At 27.0% G+C, this 21,585-nt stretch overlaps 4 protein-coding genes across 6 annotated transcripts; 3 read left to right on the top strand and 1 right to left on the bottom strand.

The window, feature by feature from the left end:
• The first annotated feature begins 19 nt into the window (after window positions 1–19).
• LOC114125388 (ribosome biogenesis protein NSA2 homolog) lies at window positions 20–1,671 on the top strand. 2 transcript variants are annotated; one of them, XM_050198676.1, is made up of 2 exons: window positions 20–165; window positions 814–1,671. In XM_050198676.1, the coding sequence occupies exon 2, from the start codon at window positions 825–827 to the stop codon at window positions 1,602–1,604; it is 780 nt and encodes a 259-aa protein (XP_050054633.1). In that variant the 5' UTR covers window positions 20–165; window positions 814–824; the 3' UTR covers window positions 1,605–1,671. The 2 variants fall into 2 exon arrangements, with proteins under 2 accessions (XP_050054633.1, XP_027844806.1); XM_027989005.2 differs by lacking the exon at window positions 20–165 and adding an exon at window positions 446–585.
• A 3,352-nt stretch (window positions 1,672–5,023) lies between these two features.
• Window positions 5,024–7,124, top strand: LOC114125385 (c-Myc-binding protein-like). Of its 2 annotated transcripts, none has more exons than XM_027989001.2 (4): window positions 5,024–5,450; window positions 6,313–6,437; window positions 6,574–6,787; window positions 6,955–7,124. In XM_027989001.2, exons 1-3 carry the CDS (start codon window positions 5,385–5,387, stop codon window positions 6,740–6,742), a joined length of 360 nt encoding a protein of 119 aa, XP_027844802.1. In that variant the 5' UTR covers window positions 5,024–5,384; the 3' UTR covers window positions 6,743–6,787; window positions 6,955–7,124. The 2 variants fall into 2 exon arrangements, 1 of the variants encoding a protein (XP_027844802.1); XR_003592515.2 differs by having other exon boundaries at window positions 5,034–5,450; window positions 6,574–6,815.
• Window positions 7,125–10,518: 3,394 nt separating this feature from the next.
• Window positions 10,519–16,934, top strand: LOC114125370 (retinol dehydrogenase 11-like). The gene is made up of 7 exons (XM_027988986.2): window positions 10,519–10,904; window positions 14,366–14,487; window positions 14,935–15,138; window positions 15,323–15,481; window positions 15,963–16,088; window positions 16,186–16,393; window positions 16,619–16,934. The coding sequence occupies exons 2-7, from the start codon at window positions 14,367–14,369 to the stop codon at window positions 16,758–16,760; spliced, it is 960 nt and encodes a 319-aa protein (XP_027844787.2). The 5' UTR covers window positions 10,519–10,904; window position 14,366; the 3' UTR covers window positions 16,761–16,934.
• On the bottom strand, window positions 16,813–21,359 carry LOC114125369 (acetylcholine receptor subunit alpha-like). Its single transcript, XM_027988985.2, has 10 exons — window positions 21,163–21,359; window positions 20,811–21,042; window positions 20,427–20,698; window positions 20,207–20,361; window positions 20,017–20,061; window positions 19,640–19,746; window positions 19,332–19,548; window positions 18,987–19,188; window positions 18,648–18,800; window positions 16,813–17,866 (listed from the first exon to the last, which is right to left on the bottom strand). Exons 1-10 carry the CDS (start codon window positions 21,230–21,232, stop codon window positions 17,517–17,519), a joined length of 1,803 nt encoding a protein of 600 aa, XP_027844786.2. The 5' UTR covers window positions 21,233–21,359; the 3' UTR covers window positions 16,813–17,516.
• Window positions 21,360–21,585: the final 226 nt, after the last annotated feature.

Here is a 21,585-nt window from a genome sequence, read left to right as displayed (position 1 = left end):
TTTGAGGTTACTTCCTTTACAAAATCGCAAATTTATAAAAACAACAAGATATTTGTTAATATTTTTTCAAAAAAAAAACAAACATTCTGTCATTCTATTCTAGTACAAATTGAATCTTATTATTGTGAATACTTATTACAATTTACAACAAACAGTAACAAAACAGTAAGTCTTCTAAACCTTTATTATTTTGATTTTTAAATGACATGTAGTACTTAGTCGACTAACGTTGTTGTATGATAACATTTATAATATTATGTTTTTAAACATTTAAGTTTTAATTGATAACAAAATATGTACATCGTACTTTAAGCATATAAGTATATAACTATATACTTGTAGAAGTTCAAGTAATTGTCAGGATGTATGTAAATAGTTAACTTATTATTTATTAACTAGTTCAGTTCAGTATTATCTTTTAATGCATGTCTTTATACATTGTATGTCTACAATCTATATTAATATAATTTTAAAATTAAACACTATTAAATTGGTAGTGTAAGTTTGGTCTTGAAATCGAGAGTTTAATTGTCCAATATTAGAAACACAGAACAACTTTAATTATAAAAAATTATAAAATAATAGGTAATGATATGACATTTTTACACAACTATTCAAAAATATATTTTCTTGCATTTGTTCTTAAGCACTTAAAGCTCATATTTTTAAATCTTAATTTATCCTGTTAATATTTTATTTCATGACTTTAAAGTTGTAGAACTTTTAAATCTTTTACTTTAAAGTTATACAACTTGTATTTTGTTTAATTTTAATATTATTCATCTATTAAATATGTTTTTATCTTATTTTCAGAAAAATAAATCATGCCACAAAATGAGTATATGGAAAGGCACCGTAAATTATACGGTCGCCGTATGGATTATGAACAACGTATGCGTAAGAAGGAAGCTCGTGAGCCTCATTTACGTTCAGATAAAGCAAAACGTCTTCGTGGTCTAAAAGCTAAACTTTATAACAAAGAACGCCGTAATGAAAAGATTCAAATGAAGAAAAAGATCAAGGAACATGAAGAAAAATTACAGAAAAAGAAAGAAGAAAAACCCAAAGAAGGTGCATTACCAGTTTATTTACTTGACAGAGATGTTCAATCAAGTGCCAAAGTACTTTCTAACATGATCAAACAGAAACGTAAAGAAAAGGCTGGAAAATGGGATGTACCTATACCCAAAGTGCGTGCTCAATCAGATAATGAAGTATTTAAGGTATTTAGAACAGGCAAATCCAAGAGGAAAGGATGGAAGAGGATGGTGACAAAAGTGTGCTATGTTGGGGAAGGTTTTACTCGTAAACCTCCTAAGTTTGAAAGGTTTATAAGGCCAATGGCTTTGCGTTTCAATAAGGCTCATGTTACTCATCCCGAACTAAAGGCTACATTCTGTCTACCTATTATTGGTGTAAAAAAGAATCCTAATTCTCCAATGTATACTAATTTAGGAGTTATAACTAAAGGTACTGTAATAGAAGTAAATATTAGCGAGCTAGGTTTGGTAACACAGTCTGGTAAAGTAGTATGGGGAAAATATGCACAAGTTACTAACAATCCAGAGAATGATGGATGTATTAATGCTGTACTTTTGGTTTAAGTTTATAAATTTATTATTTGTTTCAATTGTAATGAATGAAATAAATATTTATTTTATTACTCTTTAATTGTTTTTTTTTTTTTTTTAATTATTAAGTATATTCCTTTTGTTCTCTAGGTGTTATTAGTTAAAGGTTTGAAATAACTCATGTGTTTTTGAATAAGATATAATTTTAAATTAACACAAAATTGTGTGTTACTTCTATACTCTAGTAACAACCAACAAGCCTGGCTTTTGAGTGTTCGATCGTATTTTTTGTGATAAATTAGTACAAACATTAGTAGAAATAAAATTGATTTGAAACTATACAATAACTATAGCTGTAATCAAACGTTAGAAATTCTAAGATTCGGTAGACCTATATCTTGCCAATCCGGTACTGCCATCAAGTTGTGGTATTTCAATATTTAATATTCTAACAAAACAGTTATTATCTTATACCTACTTATTTATACATGGTTCGACTGGTTTCTGACAAGTTTTTATGTAAGTTTGCATTTTAATAATTTTGTATTACAGACTAAGTGAAAGTATATATAACTTATAAAGAATAATATTTATAATTGTTACAAAAAAAAATTTTAAGTTTTAAAAATTGCATTACTTAAATAACCAACCCCTTTATATTACTCTTAAGTCTCAATGATAATGGTAAACTTGTGAAGGAAATTTTGTTGTAAAGCTTTTATGGATTTTAAAGTTGTTATCACATGTGACAAAGTTTATTATGATTTTAAATAAATATAATAATATAACATAATACTAAATCCATAGATATATAATATATATAACTAGTATATATATCTGTAGTAATCATAAACTGAAGTTGAACAACATTTATTGTATTTGTTTATGTAATTTAGTATTTGAGTGCGTGACTTGTGCTCTTCAATTTGTCTGACCCTGGCAATCTACTGGTGCACTCAGTAAGAAACTACTGTATTTATAATACATAATAAATATAAAAAAAGAGCATTGAGTTCATAAATATAAATATGTTTACATTCCAAAAAAATACTAAATATTATATATTATTTTAAATTGTATAATTAACTTATGAGGAATTGTGTTCTTTGTATTAATACTGGTTGCTGTATTACCCAGCTTTTCTTGAGTGAACTATTTTTTTTCCTCTCTGATTCAATCATTATTTCATATGGATATTGAACATAGTTATATATAGGATATAGGTATAATATACTTATTACTTACCTAGTCTTGTTTTTTTTTTTAAAATTTAATTAGCTTTAGTTAGTGACTGACTGTTTAACTATTATTTTAGTAATACAAAATTATGATAATATAGATAGAAAGAAATCAAAAACAAATACAATACTAAATAATGAAACCAGATTCTATATAATACGAAATTAATTATGTTTTTGATGACCACTGTAAATTTAATATTGACCGTAGAGAACAGTTTGGTAGGGCAGATGTTAAGAAATTTCAAGTACCTATCTAATTGAGTAAAATTATATGATTATTGCTTGATATGTAAAGAGGGACAGTCGCTGTCACAGATTAAGAGTAAATGAGAGGGGTCACAAAGGCTTTCAGTTAAGTGTAGTGTACAAGGAGGAGTGTCATTTAAATTTTAAACCAAATTAGTTGGTGTGATCGGATCGGGTTGAAGTGAATGACACGGAGTCGGTTCAATAGGACAAAAGTAGGTCTTTGTAAATAAATAAATTGATGTTTAATTACATAAAAAATACTTTGTTAAGAATAAATTGGACGATATCATATAGAAGATAGGTATATTATTTTGCGTGTTACCTATCCACCACGATAAGACATTTTGTCCAAATTTAAACTTATCAATTAAATTGAATTTAAATTTAACCAGTAGATAACCACTCATACAAGTTCTAATATAAGAACGTGTTTCTTTTTTTATAAAATGATAATTTTTACAACATACCTACCATTTACCCATTATATTTATTATTAATTAATTAATGTTAATGTACCTACCTTTATTAGTGTAGGTATTATAATGTTATAGATACTAGATATATAGTATCCATTGACTATGGTTATCTATACTATATTTTAATTTTATTATATTATGTATTAATGTATCCTACATATTACATAATTAATAGTAGTACTAATAAGTAATAGTAATATTATAATGACATAATACAATGAACACGATTTTAGGTATATGATCACTTATTATAATAATACCTATTTATTTAACTGACGCATAAATTCACTTTCAGTTGACAGCTTCTCGATCAACGTCGCCTCTAATCAGGGTTCCAAATTATCTAAACAAGTGGATTTGTTTTATTTACAATTAATAATATTTTCCCTAAAGTCAAAAAAAGCTGTTTATAATTTAAACTATGTAGGTAAACGAAAATACATGTTAAACAAAAAAAAAAAACGTTTAAATATTGTTTTAAAAACGTTAAAAAATATTTAAAAATCTGTATTTTTTTGCAACTCTACATTTGACATAATAAGTATCTGGTTCATTTAAAAGTTAAAATTCACTTATAATGTACATATTTTCATGGTAAAGGAGCTGGTTTTGAAACTCGAAACTTCATATGCATTAGGTATAAGTAAGTTTCGGATTTTGTAACAAAATAAATCCTTGAAAAAGCATTTAGCCTTTAGGTATTAACTTTAATTGTATAAAAAAAGCAAATTTATATTACACATTTAATTAGTTATTAAAAAAGGAATTTACTACTTTATATTTGGTCAAGTTACTTCTGTTAATACATATTCTATTAGATGATAATATATTTTTCTGCATAGAAAATGAAAAATATATAAGGTGTGTTGTGGATGAAATATAGGTAAGTGAAAAAAACGTAAAATAATTTAATAATTTAATTTTTTTTAATATGGCACCTATTGAAGCGGTTTTTTCAAAAAAACTTTTTTTATTTATACTTAGAAATGTTAGGTATTTGTGAGTACCTAACTTACAAGTGAGTCTTCTAAAATACGCTAGCGTGTTCAACAACTGTTTCGAACACTAAAATGTTTCAATCTTTCTATTCTAGTTTAAATTTCGAAAATCGGAATAATTATTGAAAAAAGGTTTGAGAAAATCACATAATCGGCGTTTTTATGGTTAAGCGCATAAGGGTACGTTTAATGGTGTAAAGAACACATTTATCATTTTTCATTAGTCATTACTCATTATCTAGTTATTTTTTATAAGATTGTGAGGTACTGAGGTATATAAACTATAAAGAAATAATCATAAATATTAAAAATAATAATTAACTTACGGAGCACATTGTTTAATATTATTGTGGTCGTCAAGACTCAAGATTATTTCTTTAAACACATTCCATATTCTAATAACTTTTAAAAGTAAAAAATAAAATTTTATTTGAAATTTGAATTATAATTTATGATTCATCAGTAATTTTTTATTTTACGTTTTTTAAGTATTAGCAGTTCTTACAATTTTATGTGTATGCTACAGCTACACAAACAACCTCGAACCTACATCAGGCTACGTCCCTGTAACATTTCTATAAACTAATGTGAATAAATTAAAAGTTTATAATACTTGGCTAACGAAAGATTAAGCGACCTTAATTATTTTATAAATCAAAGAATGGCATTATCAATTAAAAAAATAATAATAATTATAGTTACGGCTGTTACGTAGTGACGTAATTGTATTGTCAATTAGATTTGAAAATATTGAAAATTAATCCTACCAAATCATATATTACAGCCACATTTTAATAAATTAATATTTATTTAAAACCTTTTCTTCGTAAAGATATTTTGGTAAAAAGAATGACAAACCAGCCAATTAAGGATAAAGAGTTTTATTTGAACAGCGGAAATCTATTCAGTGATAAGGTAATAATCGATGAAATCTATAAACTATATTATAGTTATTATATTAATTTTATTAACTAAACCTTTAATCAACGAATTTTCAATATCTCTTGGAATATTGCTAAATAATTTTATACTTCTAAATACTTTTTGTATGAGTAATTTTTTAATTTATAAGATGCTTTTTAATATTAAATTAAAAATTCTGTTTTATTAAAATTTACTTAACCTATAATATGTATGTAGGTAGGTGCTAAATATTTTCCACTTTAAACAATATATTATATATTAATATTTCTTAAAAATAAAATATAATATAATTGTAAGTAAATTAATTAAATATTTAAAAATATTAATCGATAAATATTGTAAAACTCACCATTATGAACTATTGAACCATATTGTATGTGTGTGCATATCAAGATTTATTTGCTGTTAGTATGAACACCAAGTATACCTAGGTATGAAAATATGAAATATACAGTAGAAACTATTTATAATGAGTAATGACATTCAAAGGACCAAGGAAAATAGGTCATAATAACCGTTTGTCATTATAACCAATAATAGAACTCTATATATAACTCTATATAGGAGCTTTGCTGGGACTTTCAATCTAGGGTTATTACACCCAATATGTCATTATAACTGGTCACTGGTGTCATTATAAACAGTTTCTACCGTAACAGCAAATTAAGAAACCTTCTTTTTAAAGGTATTTAATATTATAGTAAAATATTTAAGTTACACCTCAGTTATTCAAATGAAAACAACCATTTTTGGTTATTATTACTGGATGTTAAAGTTCTTAGATCCTCGAGTACTGGCGGTACTGCATGTGCTCCGCGGTGCAGTGTATTATTATAATATTTGATGTTCATAGATTGGACACATGACCAGACGCAAAGACTTCCGCGAATATCTGGACCGGAAGGGCGTGCTGGACAAGTTCACCGAAATTTTTATGGAGCTATACGAGTGCCCAGTTATGGAATTTCCAAACATCGAGTAAATAAAATAAAATACATAATATACGATGTGTTTAAATATCATACCTGAGGGGCGAGGGCTAAGACCTAACCTCTAGCTGTACACGCTAAACAACCATATAAATATATTTATTTATTATTGTTACTGCGTGTAGATACATCAGGAAGATGATGGTAAAACCGAATCCAGACGAAGAAAAAATATCGGAAATCAAAACTAAACTGGTCGAGGCTTATTCGTTCAGAGATTATTTGAAAACTGAAAACGAACATTTGAGGGCAGTACTCACAGCTAACCATACTATGTCTGCGGAGGAGGAATAATATTATATGTTACATCGGCTACGGACTACAGAAAATCTACAAGTGGTATCTACTTAAGTAAAGTTATATCTAGGTAATTATCTATAACTTATAAGTTCTCATATACTTAGTATTCAAGTACCTATTAATTGTCTTAAAATTTACGAATTAATACAGGTTATATCATGTATAATGTTGAATTAATAATTTTTTGTATCATATAATGTTTTTAGATTTTTTTCAAATTGGTTGAACACCGGAGAACATTTCCCCCTACTAAAATCGTTTACAAACAAAATTAACTGACGTATCACCTTCACAATTCATTAAAAATAGCAAATTTAAACTAAGAAAACAATTATGTGAAAAGAGATAATAAAATAAAATAACCACAAAAAACGAACATAATACTTAAACTTATTTTATTAATATATTTTTTTTTATTTTTGTAAATAGTGCGTTGGACATGATTATGATGATGATTAATGATCGTTTTTCCGAGATAGGTTTCATTAGGTATTTGGATTCACAATAGTGTGGAAAACGATCTCTTATAGTCGTATTTGTTCTTACTGGTAATGACTTATGTTTCGAATATTTTCAAAAGTATAAAAAATATTGATTCAAATACTTTTCAATCACATACATTTAAAATTTTAAACCATCAATTGTGTTTACTGTTTAGCGGTATAATATAGCAACAGTTTTTTAATTGTTCGTGCCACATTTCAAACTTGGTCTTTGTAACAAAAAAACCATTTTGTTGCAAATCTTTTTCATGGAATTCGAAAAGATTGTTAAAACTTGAAATTTTATCAACTATTGGATTATGTCTAGTTGGTAAAATACTTTTAAAACTAATTGTAAGTAGATTTTTTTGTTTTAAAAATTGATCAGAAAATAAATTTAATAGCAAAAAACCAATCCATAGAATAAAGATTGAACTCTGTAGAGTGTAGGTTACCTAGACTATCTATGAATAGATTATGAAGTCTAAATTAGAGGAAATTTATTGTGTTTTTAGAATTAATTGCTTAAATTTTTCGCATTACTAAGTCAATGGAAAATAGACACTACACTTTCTACTTGCTTAATTACAATAGATAGATCTATGTCTGCCAGTTGAAGTATTTTACTTTGTTGGTACCTAAAGTAGGCATAGGTATAAGCTAATAGTTTTTTTGAATAAAGTAAAGAAATAATAAATGTAAATTGATGAATATACCATTTAGTAAAAATGTGTCTGACGACGAGTCTTTACAATTCCACGATTGAATTTTCTTCTAACGCCGCTTCTACAGGTAATAAACGTTTTTTATTTTTTAATAATTTTATTATTGTTATCGTATACGATATAGTATTGATCAAAGTTGACGGCTTCCGATCCAACTACGTAATCGCTAGTACTTAGAATACGTTGGTTAATGGTTCCTATAAATCTAAAAATAATTTTCAGCGAAATAAGTGATTGGTGATTGACACAAGCCTTTATTATTACGTATAAACGTACACTTACTATTGAATTATTAATGTGTATCTACTATCTAGTATCTAACATAATAATACAATTTGGAAAAAAACAACATCATTCATCATTGTGATATTATTATACTTTGTGACAATACTAATGCTATAATAATGTATAATTTAGTGCAAAAATAATTTATTATTATTATTTTCTTTTGGAAGGGGGGCTTTAACGACCAAGGGTGCGCCACTGTCTTTCAATATGTTCATCTTCTAGATTTTGTCTTAGAATTAATGTTAGGCATTTAGCAACACGAAAATTATTAAGTGTTAGTTACGAGTTACCTACATTTATATATTATTTAATTATTATTTATAAAGTTAGTGTAAATTGTTTATGGTGTATGGTAAGACGTCTTCGCTTTATAAAAAAGGTGCTCTCAGTTTCAGACCTCTGTTGCAATTTTTTTTTTTTGTTGTTGTTATTAAAGAAGAAATGATGAATTAATGTTAAATATCCAAAGTTTAATGATAATTGTACTTGAATGGCTCTTATCATTTTTATCATTGGGAAGTTTTGTTTCATTCTAAGTAAAATTCTGAAATGATTGATCGAACAACTTACCCAACGTTATCGCCGTCAAATTCTGAAATGCGTTATTTAATATTTTGTTTGGAAATTTTGATAGGATCGATAAAAACAAAAGTTGTGTTTGTCAACATTATCTAACGGAGACTCAGTCATCCATGTTGCACGTAGATAAGTTTAAAACAACGACAGTAGATCGCGTTGCCATTATCATTTGAACGTGTCGAAAGTATTTATTAAAATGTTATTTTATTCTGTGGTTAAACGCCAAATGGCGTTTAATTATAATTTATGTGTAAATAACAAAATTTAATTAACTGAGAAAATAAAAACAAAACAAAGAAAACATGTGTAAAAGTACTCAATCTAATGATAAATATTACTGTCTCACATTATTCTTGTTAAAGATGTATTTTTTTTTTTTTGAAAAGTTGGTTTGCTGCAGTCTGCAGAGTAAAATATACACTTTATAAACTAAGTCATGTTACCTGGTTATTAATTGCATTGTTCGTTAGTATAATCATGGGGTGAGATACAATGCTTGGGTGTTATGACTACAATTTTCAAACATTTTTTATTAAGTAATAATAATATATGTCGCTCATTAAATTTTTGTAAGATAAGAAATATATGATATTTCTAGGAAAAAGTTGAAGACTCATAGCGATTTATTATTACACAGAATTTCTCAAAAATATTGGCCGAATTTAAATGAAAACTTAAAATGCATATTTTTTAGGCATTTACCTATCTACATATGTCCTATTATAATAGGTAAATAAATTACTTTTATAGAAAATCTAAACGTTTCATGATATGAGTATGTAAATTGTAAAATATAAATATTACTCATGTTTTTGCATAATTTGCATTTTTTTCAATGCATGCAATTATGGTTTTAAAATATAATTAAATGCTTACAAGTTGACGACTTCTATAAATATTGAACAAAATATTAAAATTTCAGTTAAAGTTATACATAATATTGTAAATTGTAGTATAGACTACCTATATAATAGTAGGTAACGATTTTCATTGAAAAAACTCGATCCTTAAAACATCAATTGTTTCAGAACATAAGTGCAATTTCAACTTATTATTATGAATTATTTACATATCAATTGTGTATCTAGGTATATATTATATTGATACATTTTAGACGAATACGTATTACGGGTTCGTAGTACGTGTTAAATATTTTTTATACTGAAATATGTCGTAAACCAATATAATAAATAATAATATAATATATTATTGTGAGTCATTATTCATAATGTATTTTCCAACGGGAGTTATTGTTTTAAATATTAAATTAATTATTTAGCATTACAGTTTTACGCAGGACTGTGATCGCAATTATATATTTATGTTGATGATATGAATAGAATGCAATAATACTATATTATGGAACTATTCAACTATGTACTATAAATTATTAAATAGCCTGTATAGGTACGGATATTAAGGAGGCAATCAATTAATTACCTCTATAGTAATATAAAATACCTTTAATCTCATTTTATTTTTATATTTAAAAGAAACCTTTGACCTATTAGTGTACACTCATCAACTATTTGACTTCGTATCTATGATATAGGTATTTTTTAAATATCATTTCACGGGTAATAAATGATGACGTTGTGGTATAATAATAAAACATATATTATAGTCTGGTCACCGTTTATCTACTGCTGTTTCGTATCTATATTCACGTTATAATTTATACATGCCGGCAATCAATAAAATAGTATGATGATGTTAATCATTCTCGTGTTATACTTTTCATTGATCGTCCGCATGCGCTAATGTAAACTTTTTTGGTGGAATGATACAAATGTCATTTGGTTCAGTTTTATCGAAAAAAAATCATTAAATCAAAAGTTTACACAGTAAATTGTTATTTAACTTGTTGTTACCCTTGTTAACAGTATTTTGTTACGCTTTTAAAAGTATATTACCATCATCATTATTATTTGCGTTATAACGTTCACAATTCAATTAATTAATACAAAATGTTTTAAATATTAAAATATACTGTTATACCATATTATATACGAACGGCAAAACTCGTCAATTACAATATTATTAAAAAGTATTAGAAGTATACGAAGAATATTCAACAATAAGGTGAGTTATACATAATAATTTAAATTAATTATCATTAACAATAAATTAAATCCAAGTTTTGCTTAATCGATTTTGGTTTAGAAATCAGTATATAATAATACTGACGATATACGTTGATACTATCCTACGATAAAATAGTTTATAATGTATAATATTGTATTAATTATACCTATATCGATTGTAATTTGTAACACAATATTTGTAGTCGATTGATGATATTATTTTACAGTGTTTTTACTATGACTGATTATATTATAGTACAACAATTTTCTTATCATTTATCAACAAATTTGCTTATTATATAAAGTACCTATATGATATTATTATAAATATGTATAAAATAATATAGAAAATTTAGACATGTTGACTTGAAAAAAATGAAATATATATTATTACCTATAATGAATGTTTAATATTCTATTATTGTATCCATGGGACTGTTTTAACACTTAAAATATCGATTACATTAATGCGTATTGATTAAGTTGATTTGATTATACACGGATTATTTCATTCGTTGAACTAGATTCCCTTAGTTTTCTTTATTTTCATCTCATAGCTAAATTACAAATTTACAAAAACAAGCGTTGGTGTTATAACTTATAAGTTTTACTGTTTTATTTTATAACATACATGATTTTCAATATTTTTATAATATATAAGTATATTGTTTATGTGACCATGTGTATCATGACGTGTTAAACATATTTCAAGTCAGCACAATATTAGTATAGTTTGCCATTTGGGGCTTATATATTTTATTTATTTAATATGCTCTGCTGTTGTAATCATACATAGGTACCTATTAGCTAAAAATTGTAACATTTTGTTACTATGGTAGTGTTTTAATCATTTCCAATGTTAATAATTTAAAATTCTAGTTATAACTTACATAATTACGTAATTTTATCTGAACTCCTCATTCAAACAAACATTTAGTAACATCATAATATTTTTCGAATTAAAAACATAAAATATAATAATGTAACTTTAAAGTTTAAATGTAACTATTTTACTGTAACTATGACTTGTAATAACTAATCAGTAATCAGCTATACATTAACAAAGCATCTTGGTTCAATATTTTAGTGCAACACTTAACCAATTATAACTAATTTAGTAACTTGTATATTCTCGAGGGCTTGAGGTGTTACTCTAGTTTGATACTAAGATCCTTATATAACTAGAGACATTTAATATAGGCTCTTTAAATACTCCAAGTATCATACTATCTTTTAAACCTCTTTCAAATCATATTAAATTAAATTATATAAGAAATGGTTGCTTGGTACTAATTTACTACTCACACTATTTAATCATGTCATCAGTTTGGGAAGCTGCCTTAAAGACTCATATCAACAAAATAAAAATAAACATTCACCATATTGTGCGAAAACTAGAAAATGTTTTGATATAATCAAACATTTTACAAATAATGTTTGCAGTTATTTATTTATATTATTTACTGTAAGACATTTAAATTAAGTAATAATTTTGATATTTTAATATACCTAGGTCATTCATTGTGCGCTGCACTACCGGCGTTGTTATAATATGATTATATAATATAATATCATGGGACGTTTAACTTGGATAATTGCCTATTTGTTGTTTACATACTAATATACACACGCTTTTTATAATACTTGCACTACACTAACGCAAACACGCATGCATGATAGGTATATTTATTTTTTAATACTTAAAATGAATAATGACACTGTTTTTAGTGGCATATTGTACCTATTCAGATTATTCCATAATATTATACTTAAACGTTACAAAATCACCGAGTAAATTATAAATAATGTATGCAACTATTTAATTTTAACTTAAAAGTCTCACAATTAAATAAAAAACATAATAAAAATAAATTATAATTTATCCATTATTATATAATACATGTAATGTGTACTCATATGTCCTTGTTTCTTACTATTTTAGTTTTTATATTGATATAATTATTTTAACATTTACTATCTATTACTTATTAGCATCAGTCATTGGTGCTATTAGTACTAAAATATGCACAAGTATTTTATAGGTACCTTCATTATATAAAATAATTTAGTTTTATAGTACCATTTTAATAGTGAAGTTGTCGGTTGGTAATCCTAAAAAAGGACTACTTGAGTAAAGTTTTACATAATATTCATTTATGCTTTTTCCATTCGAAAGTACTTTTATTAGTCATGTGTATAAAAAAATAAATGTTGTGAACTTATTATTTTTATAAATTTATAATAACATTATTATTTTGAAAATATTTAATTATGACAAATTTTGAGGAAGTACCTATTTCATCAAATTGACGAACTTATACATATTTATAAATACAACTTATAAATATCATAATATAACAGGTACGTATTTAATAAAATGCTAATAGGTATTAACGCTAATCAATAAATGATTAAATCGGTTTTGATAGAATGATTGATTAAGTATAGCTATGGCTCATCTAACGATCCGTAACTATTATATTTTAATAATTAATTTATTAATTTTCTGATATTTAGAAATTTTTAATTTACTTAAAAACATTATTTTCTAATACATAGATTTTTCATACTAATAAAATAGTATCTTGTTTATTATTCAATTTTACTATATGTATTGATTTTCAGTTTAAATAAAAATTCAAACGAGTACTTTCTGATTTATTAAACTTTATTAACTAAAAAACAATATTAATTATTATAATTTTCAAATCATCATAGTCTAATCTCATCATTTTCTAAACTTTTTGGTATGGACCTAATTTATTAAATTTGAAATTTAAAGTTAAATAACTCAGAAACTACTTGTTTGTTTATCTATTTATGTACATCGCAGTTTTGTAATCAACTACTTATCATAATATTCATATTGCTTATTTATTTTTAAATAATGTAGTTATTATTTAAAAATAAATTAATTTAATGCCATAGATCACAGTACATCACTCTTCAAACGAATACAAAATATAAGTGCTTAAAAATATAATCCTTAAGTACTTAAATTTCAAAAAATAAGAATTTGAATGTATTAATTATTAAATTAAAATGAGTTGAGCATACTCGGTGGATCACTCTGTATATATGTATAAAAATGATACATCATAATAAATAATAATATAATATGAATACTAAAAATGAAATACGTAACTAAAAAACGAACGAGATGTGTGTCATGAAGTCTATATAGTTTTATACATGCGTATATTATAGGTATAATATAATACTGTGATATCGAATTACTTCATGCAATGCATCTATGATGACGTATAAAATATAACTATAGCATAAGCACATTATATATATTTTAAAATATAAAATTAGCCGGGAAAAACAGCCATGTTATATAATACTCGTATAATATTATAATATTTTCGATGATAAATTAAAATACTCAGTATTCAGTACAATATATTATATTATGTTAATATTTAAACCACTGTAGCTAGTATGTTAAAATTTCAGCATGGAGTATTTGTTACCGAGCCACTGTACATCAAAAGCGCGACTCGATGGAAAAACTGTTATTGTAACGGGATGTAACACAGGAATCGGAAAAGAAACGGCAGCGGAATTCTACAAAAGAGGTAAGAGTGATTTGAGTATGTATTTGTCACCCTCCTCCCCATTTTTAGTAGTTGTATTATGATTTATTAAATAATGTATTTTTTTTTTATGTTTTTCATACAAAATGGAATACATTTTGTAACAACTGTTTAAATTTTCCTTTGATTTGTTAATTAAAAAATGATACTTAAAGGTTATAATTATAGTATACCATATTTAACTTCGTATATTTTATTGTCTCATAAAAAAAAAAAAAAACAAAAATTATTGCTATCAGTACTTATCAGCAATATCGGATTTAAGTTTCATGTGGCCGAAGTATAAATTGAAGATCATAATATAATAATTATATTGAGTTATTGCTATTTAGGTTTCAGTTGCGCAAAGAATTATTTTTGGAATATTATAAATATACCTAATACTATAGGTACCTACGTTACACCATAATAATTATCTTGTCAATTTAGGTGCTCGGGTGATAATGGCGTGTAGAAGTGCGTCTAAGACACAAGATGCAATAGACAGTATCAAAAATCAGACTGAAGGAGATAAAAACGTCGGGGAGTTGGTTTTCAAATATTTGGAATTGTCGTTTTTGGCATCTGTAAGGAAATGTGCCAAAGAGATATTGCGTACCGAGAAAAATATTGATATTCTAGTAAATAATGCTGGTGAGTATTATCATGAACATTATATTGTAATATACTTATTAATTATAATATAGTATAACATACCTGCTACGATTTTTGATACTTCACATATAAACTACAATAATGATATGAAATACTATTATTCGAAAATTAAATCAATATATATGTAATTATAATAATATATGTACTTGAAATTTTCGTACAGGTATAATGATGTGCCCGAAAACTTTGTCAGAGAATGGAATTGAACTTCAATTGGCAACTAATCATTTGGGTCATTTTCTGTTTACGCTTTTGTTACTGCCCAGAATACTGAAGTCCGCTCCGGCTAGGATAATCAATGTAACTTCATCGGCTTACAAATGTAAGATAATTGTATTATTTGTTTTATAATATTATTATGTAATCATTGTTGAATTAAGTGACAATTCAATTTTGATAATAACATATTCTTTTGGAATCGACGTCTTACTCACTCGTATATATGTTTTTACAAATATACAAATATTTAACAGCTTAAATCCTCCAACACAGTTAAGATTTTATACAACTGATTTTTACATAGTAGAACTTTATTAGGTTAGAATATATTATCAAGTCGTAATAATATACCTAGCCATGATGAGCTACTAAAACAATAATTAAATAGCTTAAATAATTAAAGCTAATTAAATTTGCTATAAGTACTACCATACTTTTTACTATAAATTTAATAACATTTTCGGGAGCTTTGAGAAATTTTAGTTATTTTCAAACATTAGTATTAATTATTTATATGGGTACACTTTTGAATTTTAAGCTGTAAGTTAAATTTTAAATTTTCTAATGATGTGTATACCATACAGGGGGCGATCAAAAGATGCATTTCGATGACATAAATTTGGATAAGAACTACACACCCAGTGGTGCCTATGGACGCTCCAAGTTGGCCAATATTTTGTTTACCGCAGAACTGGCCAAACGTTTAAATGGTAAGTTCGGTAACCATTAACTACGATCGCCTATATATTATACGACGAAAGTGAATTTCGTGAACGGAAAATATACCTAACGTTTTTTATTGTGCAGGTACTGGTGTGACTGTGTACGCGGTCAACCCAGGCGTAGTCAACACCGAACTTAGCCGGTTTGTCGATCAGACTGTATTCCCTGGCGCTTCGTGGTTTTACAACAGTTTCACCAAGTACGCTGTAAAGACACCCCAACAAGGCGCTCAGACCACGCTACACTGTGCTTTGGACGAGAAATGTGCTAACGAAAGTGGTTTATGTTACAGGTGATTTGATGGGGCAAAAATATTACCAATACCTGTATACTTTTCTTGGATTAATTGTATACACTTAATAGTGTGCTTACATTTTTTCATTGCTTATACACGTTTTATATTTTATTTATTTTAAATTTCGATTTTTGCGATGACATAAACGGTTTTTATAACAACATAATACAAAATGGTTTTTATATCTGAGTGATTATTTTGGTTTTGAATTTTATTTTTTAGTGATTGTAAGGTATTTGAACCGGAAGCCGTGGCCAAAGACGAAAAGGTCAGTGCAGAATTGTGGGATACTAGCTGCGTATTAGTTAATTTAGAACCTTCGGTAGATCCTTTCCAACCAGAAAAAGATGACGTATCGATTTAAAAGTGTTTTGATCATCGTGGTATGTTTTCTACAACAATGTTATATTCGAACATCGAGTTATTTTTAAGGTTTTATTTTTCTTAAGTATATATATTTATACAATTTATATATAATAGTCATGAACTTATTTTATCTTATAATAAATTATAATTAATGATACGTGTAATTATTTCATATGATGTATAAAATGTACTTACTTGAATATATTTTAGTTTATTACCATACAATTGTATAGTTTATAATACACCTAGCTATGTTATTGAGTGACGTAATATTATGGATGCAAGGTATTAACACAAGGATAGACACCTCCCTAAAAATATATTAAATAGTATCAACTCTGATTTATGCATGACACAAAACAAACGCGTTGTTTTAATAATTATGAAGAAACAAAATCATTCGCTTTGTGATTACTAAATTTCAAATTTGTAATACAACAATACAAATTATTCGTATAATATAAAACTGTAATTTTTCATAACACTAGGTTAGTCTAGTAAATTATCTTTAATCTAAAATATAAAACAATATAAATAAAAATTTTCCATACTATTAAAAAAGTGTCTATTTTGTTGACAAATAAAAATTTTGTTTTGTATATCTTATAAAACGATGTTTTATTTCAACAATCCTTATACTTAATTTGCATACATAACGCCCTTTTTCTTTCTAGAAAATATCATAAGTACGCTACTATTGTGACTACATAATATACATGTTGTCATAATAATTTATAAATACTGTTAAGCTCAATCAAAATAAAGCTGTAATGGAAAACTTGATGGACAACAATATGGCCATTGTGGAAGCTAAAAACATTATGAATATGATTCGCTCAAAAGCGACTATGACGATATCCCATAGTGTGGTGATGGTTTCGGATGTTTTGGTGAGTCTGTGGTCTAACTGGTCATTGACGAGGCTCCGGGTGGAATCTAATTTTGGTAACATCAGAAGTTTCGTCACGACGGGCGTGGTCAGGAATCTAGTTAATGCGAACGGAGGATGACCGCTGGTCGATTTACGATTGTGCACTGTTATGAGCAATGCTGAAATGAACGCGTCTATTGATATCAGGAGGATCAGCTTCAAGTATCCAAGCACTAAAATAAAAATGACCTATACATTATCTATATATTAATTGTTGTGGTAAAATAAACTGCATACGACAATGGTGTAGCTTTTTAGTCTATTCAATACGCCGTGTCACAAAAATATTATTAATTTTATTATTATTGTTAGTTTCGCATATTGATATTTTTATAAATTAGAAGTTTACAACTAAAATTAGGTTGTTTATAATCTCTAAAAAACTCTAATTAACTTTAAAAAAATATGATATACCAAACATATCAAAATATGCTCTTAAAATAATTGAATATATATGAAATATATTCGTCATTCATTATTCATTCAAAATAATATACTATACACTTTTTATACATTGTTAATAAATACTTTAAGTTTTATGTTGTTTTGAAAATAATATTTATGGGAGTTCTTTAGGGCGCACGACTGTTAAAGTAAGTATGTCACTTTTGTGATCTGTCAATGGCAAATGTAATAATAAAAATATATTTTTTGAAATTTAAATTTAGGGTAAACGACTAACAACTTATAAAAAATGTGATGTAGTATATTATAAATATTTACAAGAGTTTTGTTTTTAGATCTACTATTATATTAATTATATTATAATTTAATGAATATATTCCAACGTATAACCAAAAAAAAAAAAAATGTCATAATCGAAAAAAAACATTATCATTATATAAAATTATAAAATTTAAAATAAATCATTTGGCTGAAATGTATTAAAACGTATTAATTAACTAATTATTTAGCTCTTATTAAATAGGTAATATAAAAATATATTATACTTACTCAAGTCTGGCGAGACTTTAGAGAAGACCGGTACATACTTCGTCATGTATACAATAATCAATGTTGAAAGTGTTATTGACACGCAGATTGTCGTGATTTTTGATGAAGAATTCGGCATTACACCAAAAGATGACAACCATACACAACTGATTACTAAAAACAAAAATCTATTATAATCGCATTAATATTATAAATATTTTTTCTGCAAATCTTAAGAATTTCTATTTAGGTATTTTATTTTTATGTTCTGATCCGATGAATAATCTTGTATATCTGGCAAAGTAATTAGACATTAAAATAATATTTAGGTAAAAAAAAAAAAAATAATAAAAATCATACGTATTAACGGGACATAAAACAATTTATCGAAAATCTTCGTGTTTCTCGATATTTCCACTACGAGCTGCAATGAGGTTTGCGGTGGATCATCTTCAGAACTGCTGATGGCTGCCATTATATCGTCCCACGGTGTTTTTTCTTCTACGTAAAAGCTCGTCACCCTATCGAGTTTCCAATCCGAATGAGATACTTGTAAACATTCCTGTATGTTGTGATAATACCAAACATACACATCAATTTATGCATAATACATTATATTATAGTACACTTAAAGTTCACCACAACTAAGCAATTATATTTATAACATGTAGGTGCGTTTGCAGCATATCGAACGTGATTACTTACAGACTTTTGACTATCTTTCAGTTCATAGAAGACATTGGATACTTTATGTGACCACGTGCTCAACAATAAATTACACTTATGTTTGTCCCATGGCCACATTGTCAAGTCGATGTCACATTTAGTTTTAAAATTAAATTTAGGTCTCCACATAACTAGGCCGTTGTTGTCCACAGATATTTTCGATTCAGAATACATACTCATGGCTGGATCTATGGCGCTGAAAATGGAAATCAACAGCGATTACAAAATATCTATAACAATTATCCTTAGTTGTATTATAAATATATACATTAATTTATAATTTATACTTGTGTAGTACGAGTTCGGGTTGCCATAGTTCGAAGTTCGATAAATGCAATTTGGAAATATTTTTATAGTTTTGAGGGTTCCAATTAATGCTGTTGTCCGTCCATTCCTTTGGAAATAACAATTTAAAAATAATATAATAGGTAATTTATTATGTTTTTATCGTGGTTCTGGGTTCATTTAGTAAAATTAATATTGATGACAATGTATGTATTGAATCTTGATAACTGACAAGATAACTAGTCCATCCTTTATACATAGACGATTATTATTTGAAACTTCTAGAACTTTAAAACTTAATCTATTATAACCAGTATTTTGCTTTAACTGATTTCTCATTTATAATATATCCACTAAATAAATATGAAAATATACTTACAAAAGTGGAGATACCCTGAAGTGTGAGCGTCGAAGTCATGACATCCTTTAACATAAAAAATCAGAACAAAATATTATATACAATATGCAATGTAAAAAATATATTAACCATTGGGAACATTTATTATTGTAATTATAAAATAAATCATATTTCATTTGAGTATAATACATACGTCCTACATAGTACATACCAAATGTATGAACTTAAAGTTGTTAGTTATCACCACGTTTAACACTTTCTGAGGGTTTGTCGTCGGGTCGATTGCGTACGAACCACGCCTTCTCAGTACGTCTCTTCTGAGTTGTTCCATGTGTGTAAAAAATCTCTTAGTATAATCAGTCCTCTCTGAAACGCAACGTATTTTGGTTGGCATAAAAATACAATTGTTTATTTATACATTTTATTATAACCTGTCGTATTCGTCATTGTCTTCGACGCCATTGCGAACGGGTCGGGAATACACTTGAACATCCATTGGCAAACTGCTGTGCCCCACGAGCTGAAGCTATAATACTTGACCGGTATCGGTACCGGATCTGTCCAAAAAATAAACGGCAAGTTTTCACCGTATTTGCCAACCTCAATCAGCCCAGATTGTTGGGATGCGCGTATCCAAAAACCGACGGGAATGAACCTGTCAAGAATTTTTCCCGTGGCAACGGTGACCATCGACGTCAAATTTCTACTTGTGCAAATACGAGAATAGATACATCCAGTTAAGTTTATGATATTAAATACTGCTAGACTATAATATAGACGCACTACATTATATTATATTATATAACTGTGCGTACCTGTTGAATTTTCGTATATCGCAAAAACTGTTCGATCCGCCTCCAATAACGATTTCGTATCCGAACAAATATGGTTGCCTGGCTAACATGATGTGAGCATCACTCGCCCCTTGTACGTAAAACTTAAACATCGCGACGCCTGTAACGAAAGCATTTGCCGGCAGATACTCAGTGGCGTTGTACCAATTTTGATATCCGTAGCCCGCCGTAAGAATAGTCGTACATTGTTCACCTATTTGTGTAGGCGAAGAGTTGAAACATAGATACGCAAAAAAAAAATAGTATATATTATTATTATATCTCATTAAAAAGCAGAAAATCGATGTCTTAGCGTCAGACGAGATATACTTACCGTTAATGTTCTGCAGCAAACCAAGACTGGATGCCGACAGAGCAAGTAAAAATGTCAAAATTTGAAACATATAGGCCAAAAATCGTCGTGGATTTTGCTTGGTATATTATATACTTTCGTTACGTGTCATGTGCGTATACAATGTTATTTGAATACTGTACAGTGTACACACTATTAATATAGTGTGTAACCGGTCTCACACAGTCACATCCTGTATTTCATATAATTCTAAATATGAATATATGTTATTCATATAGTGTTGCACAGATAACATTTGATATTGTATATGCATGATAATATTATTTTTATACACAAATGTCCGGTAGACGAATACGACGATAGTATTTTCCTAAATAGATAATAATGCATATAAACTGAAGTGCACAGCTATAATCGAAATAGTTATCGTATTATTATAATGTG

Source organism: Aphis gossypii, chromosome 1, assembly GCF_020184175.1.
Source record: "Aphis gossypii isolate Hap1 chromosome 1, ASM2018417v2, whole genome shotgun sequence".
In the NCBI taxonomy this organism is placed as follows: domain Eukaryota; kingdom Metazoa; phylum Arthropoda; class Insecta; order Hemiptera; family Aphididae; genus Aphis; species Aphis gossypii.
This window is presented reverse-complemented; position numbering and strand designations above follow the sequence as displayed.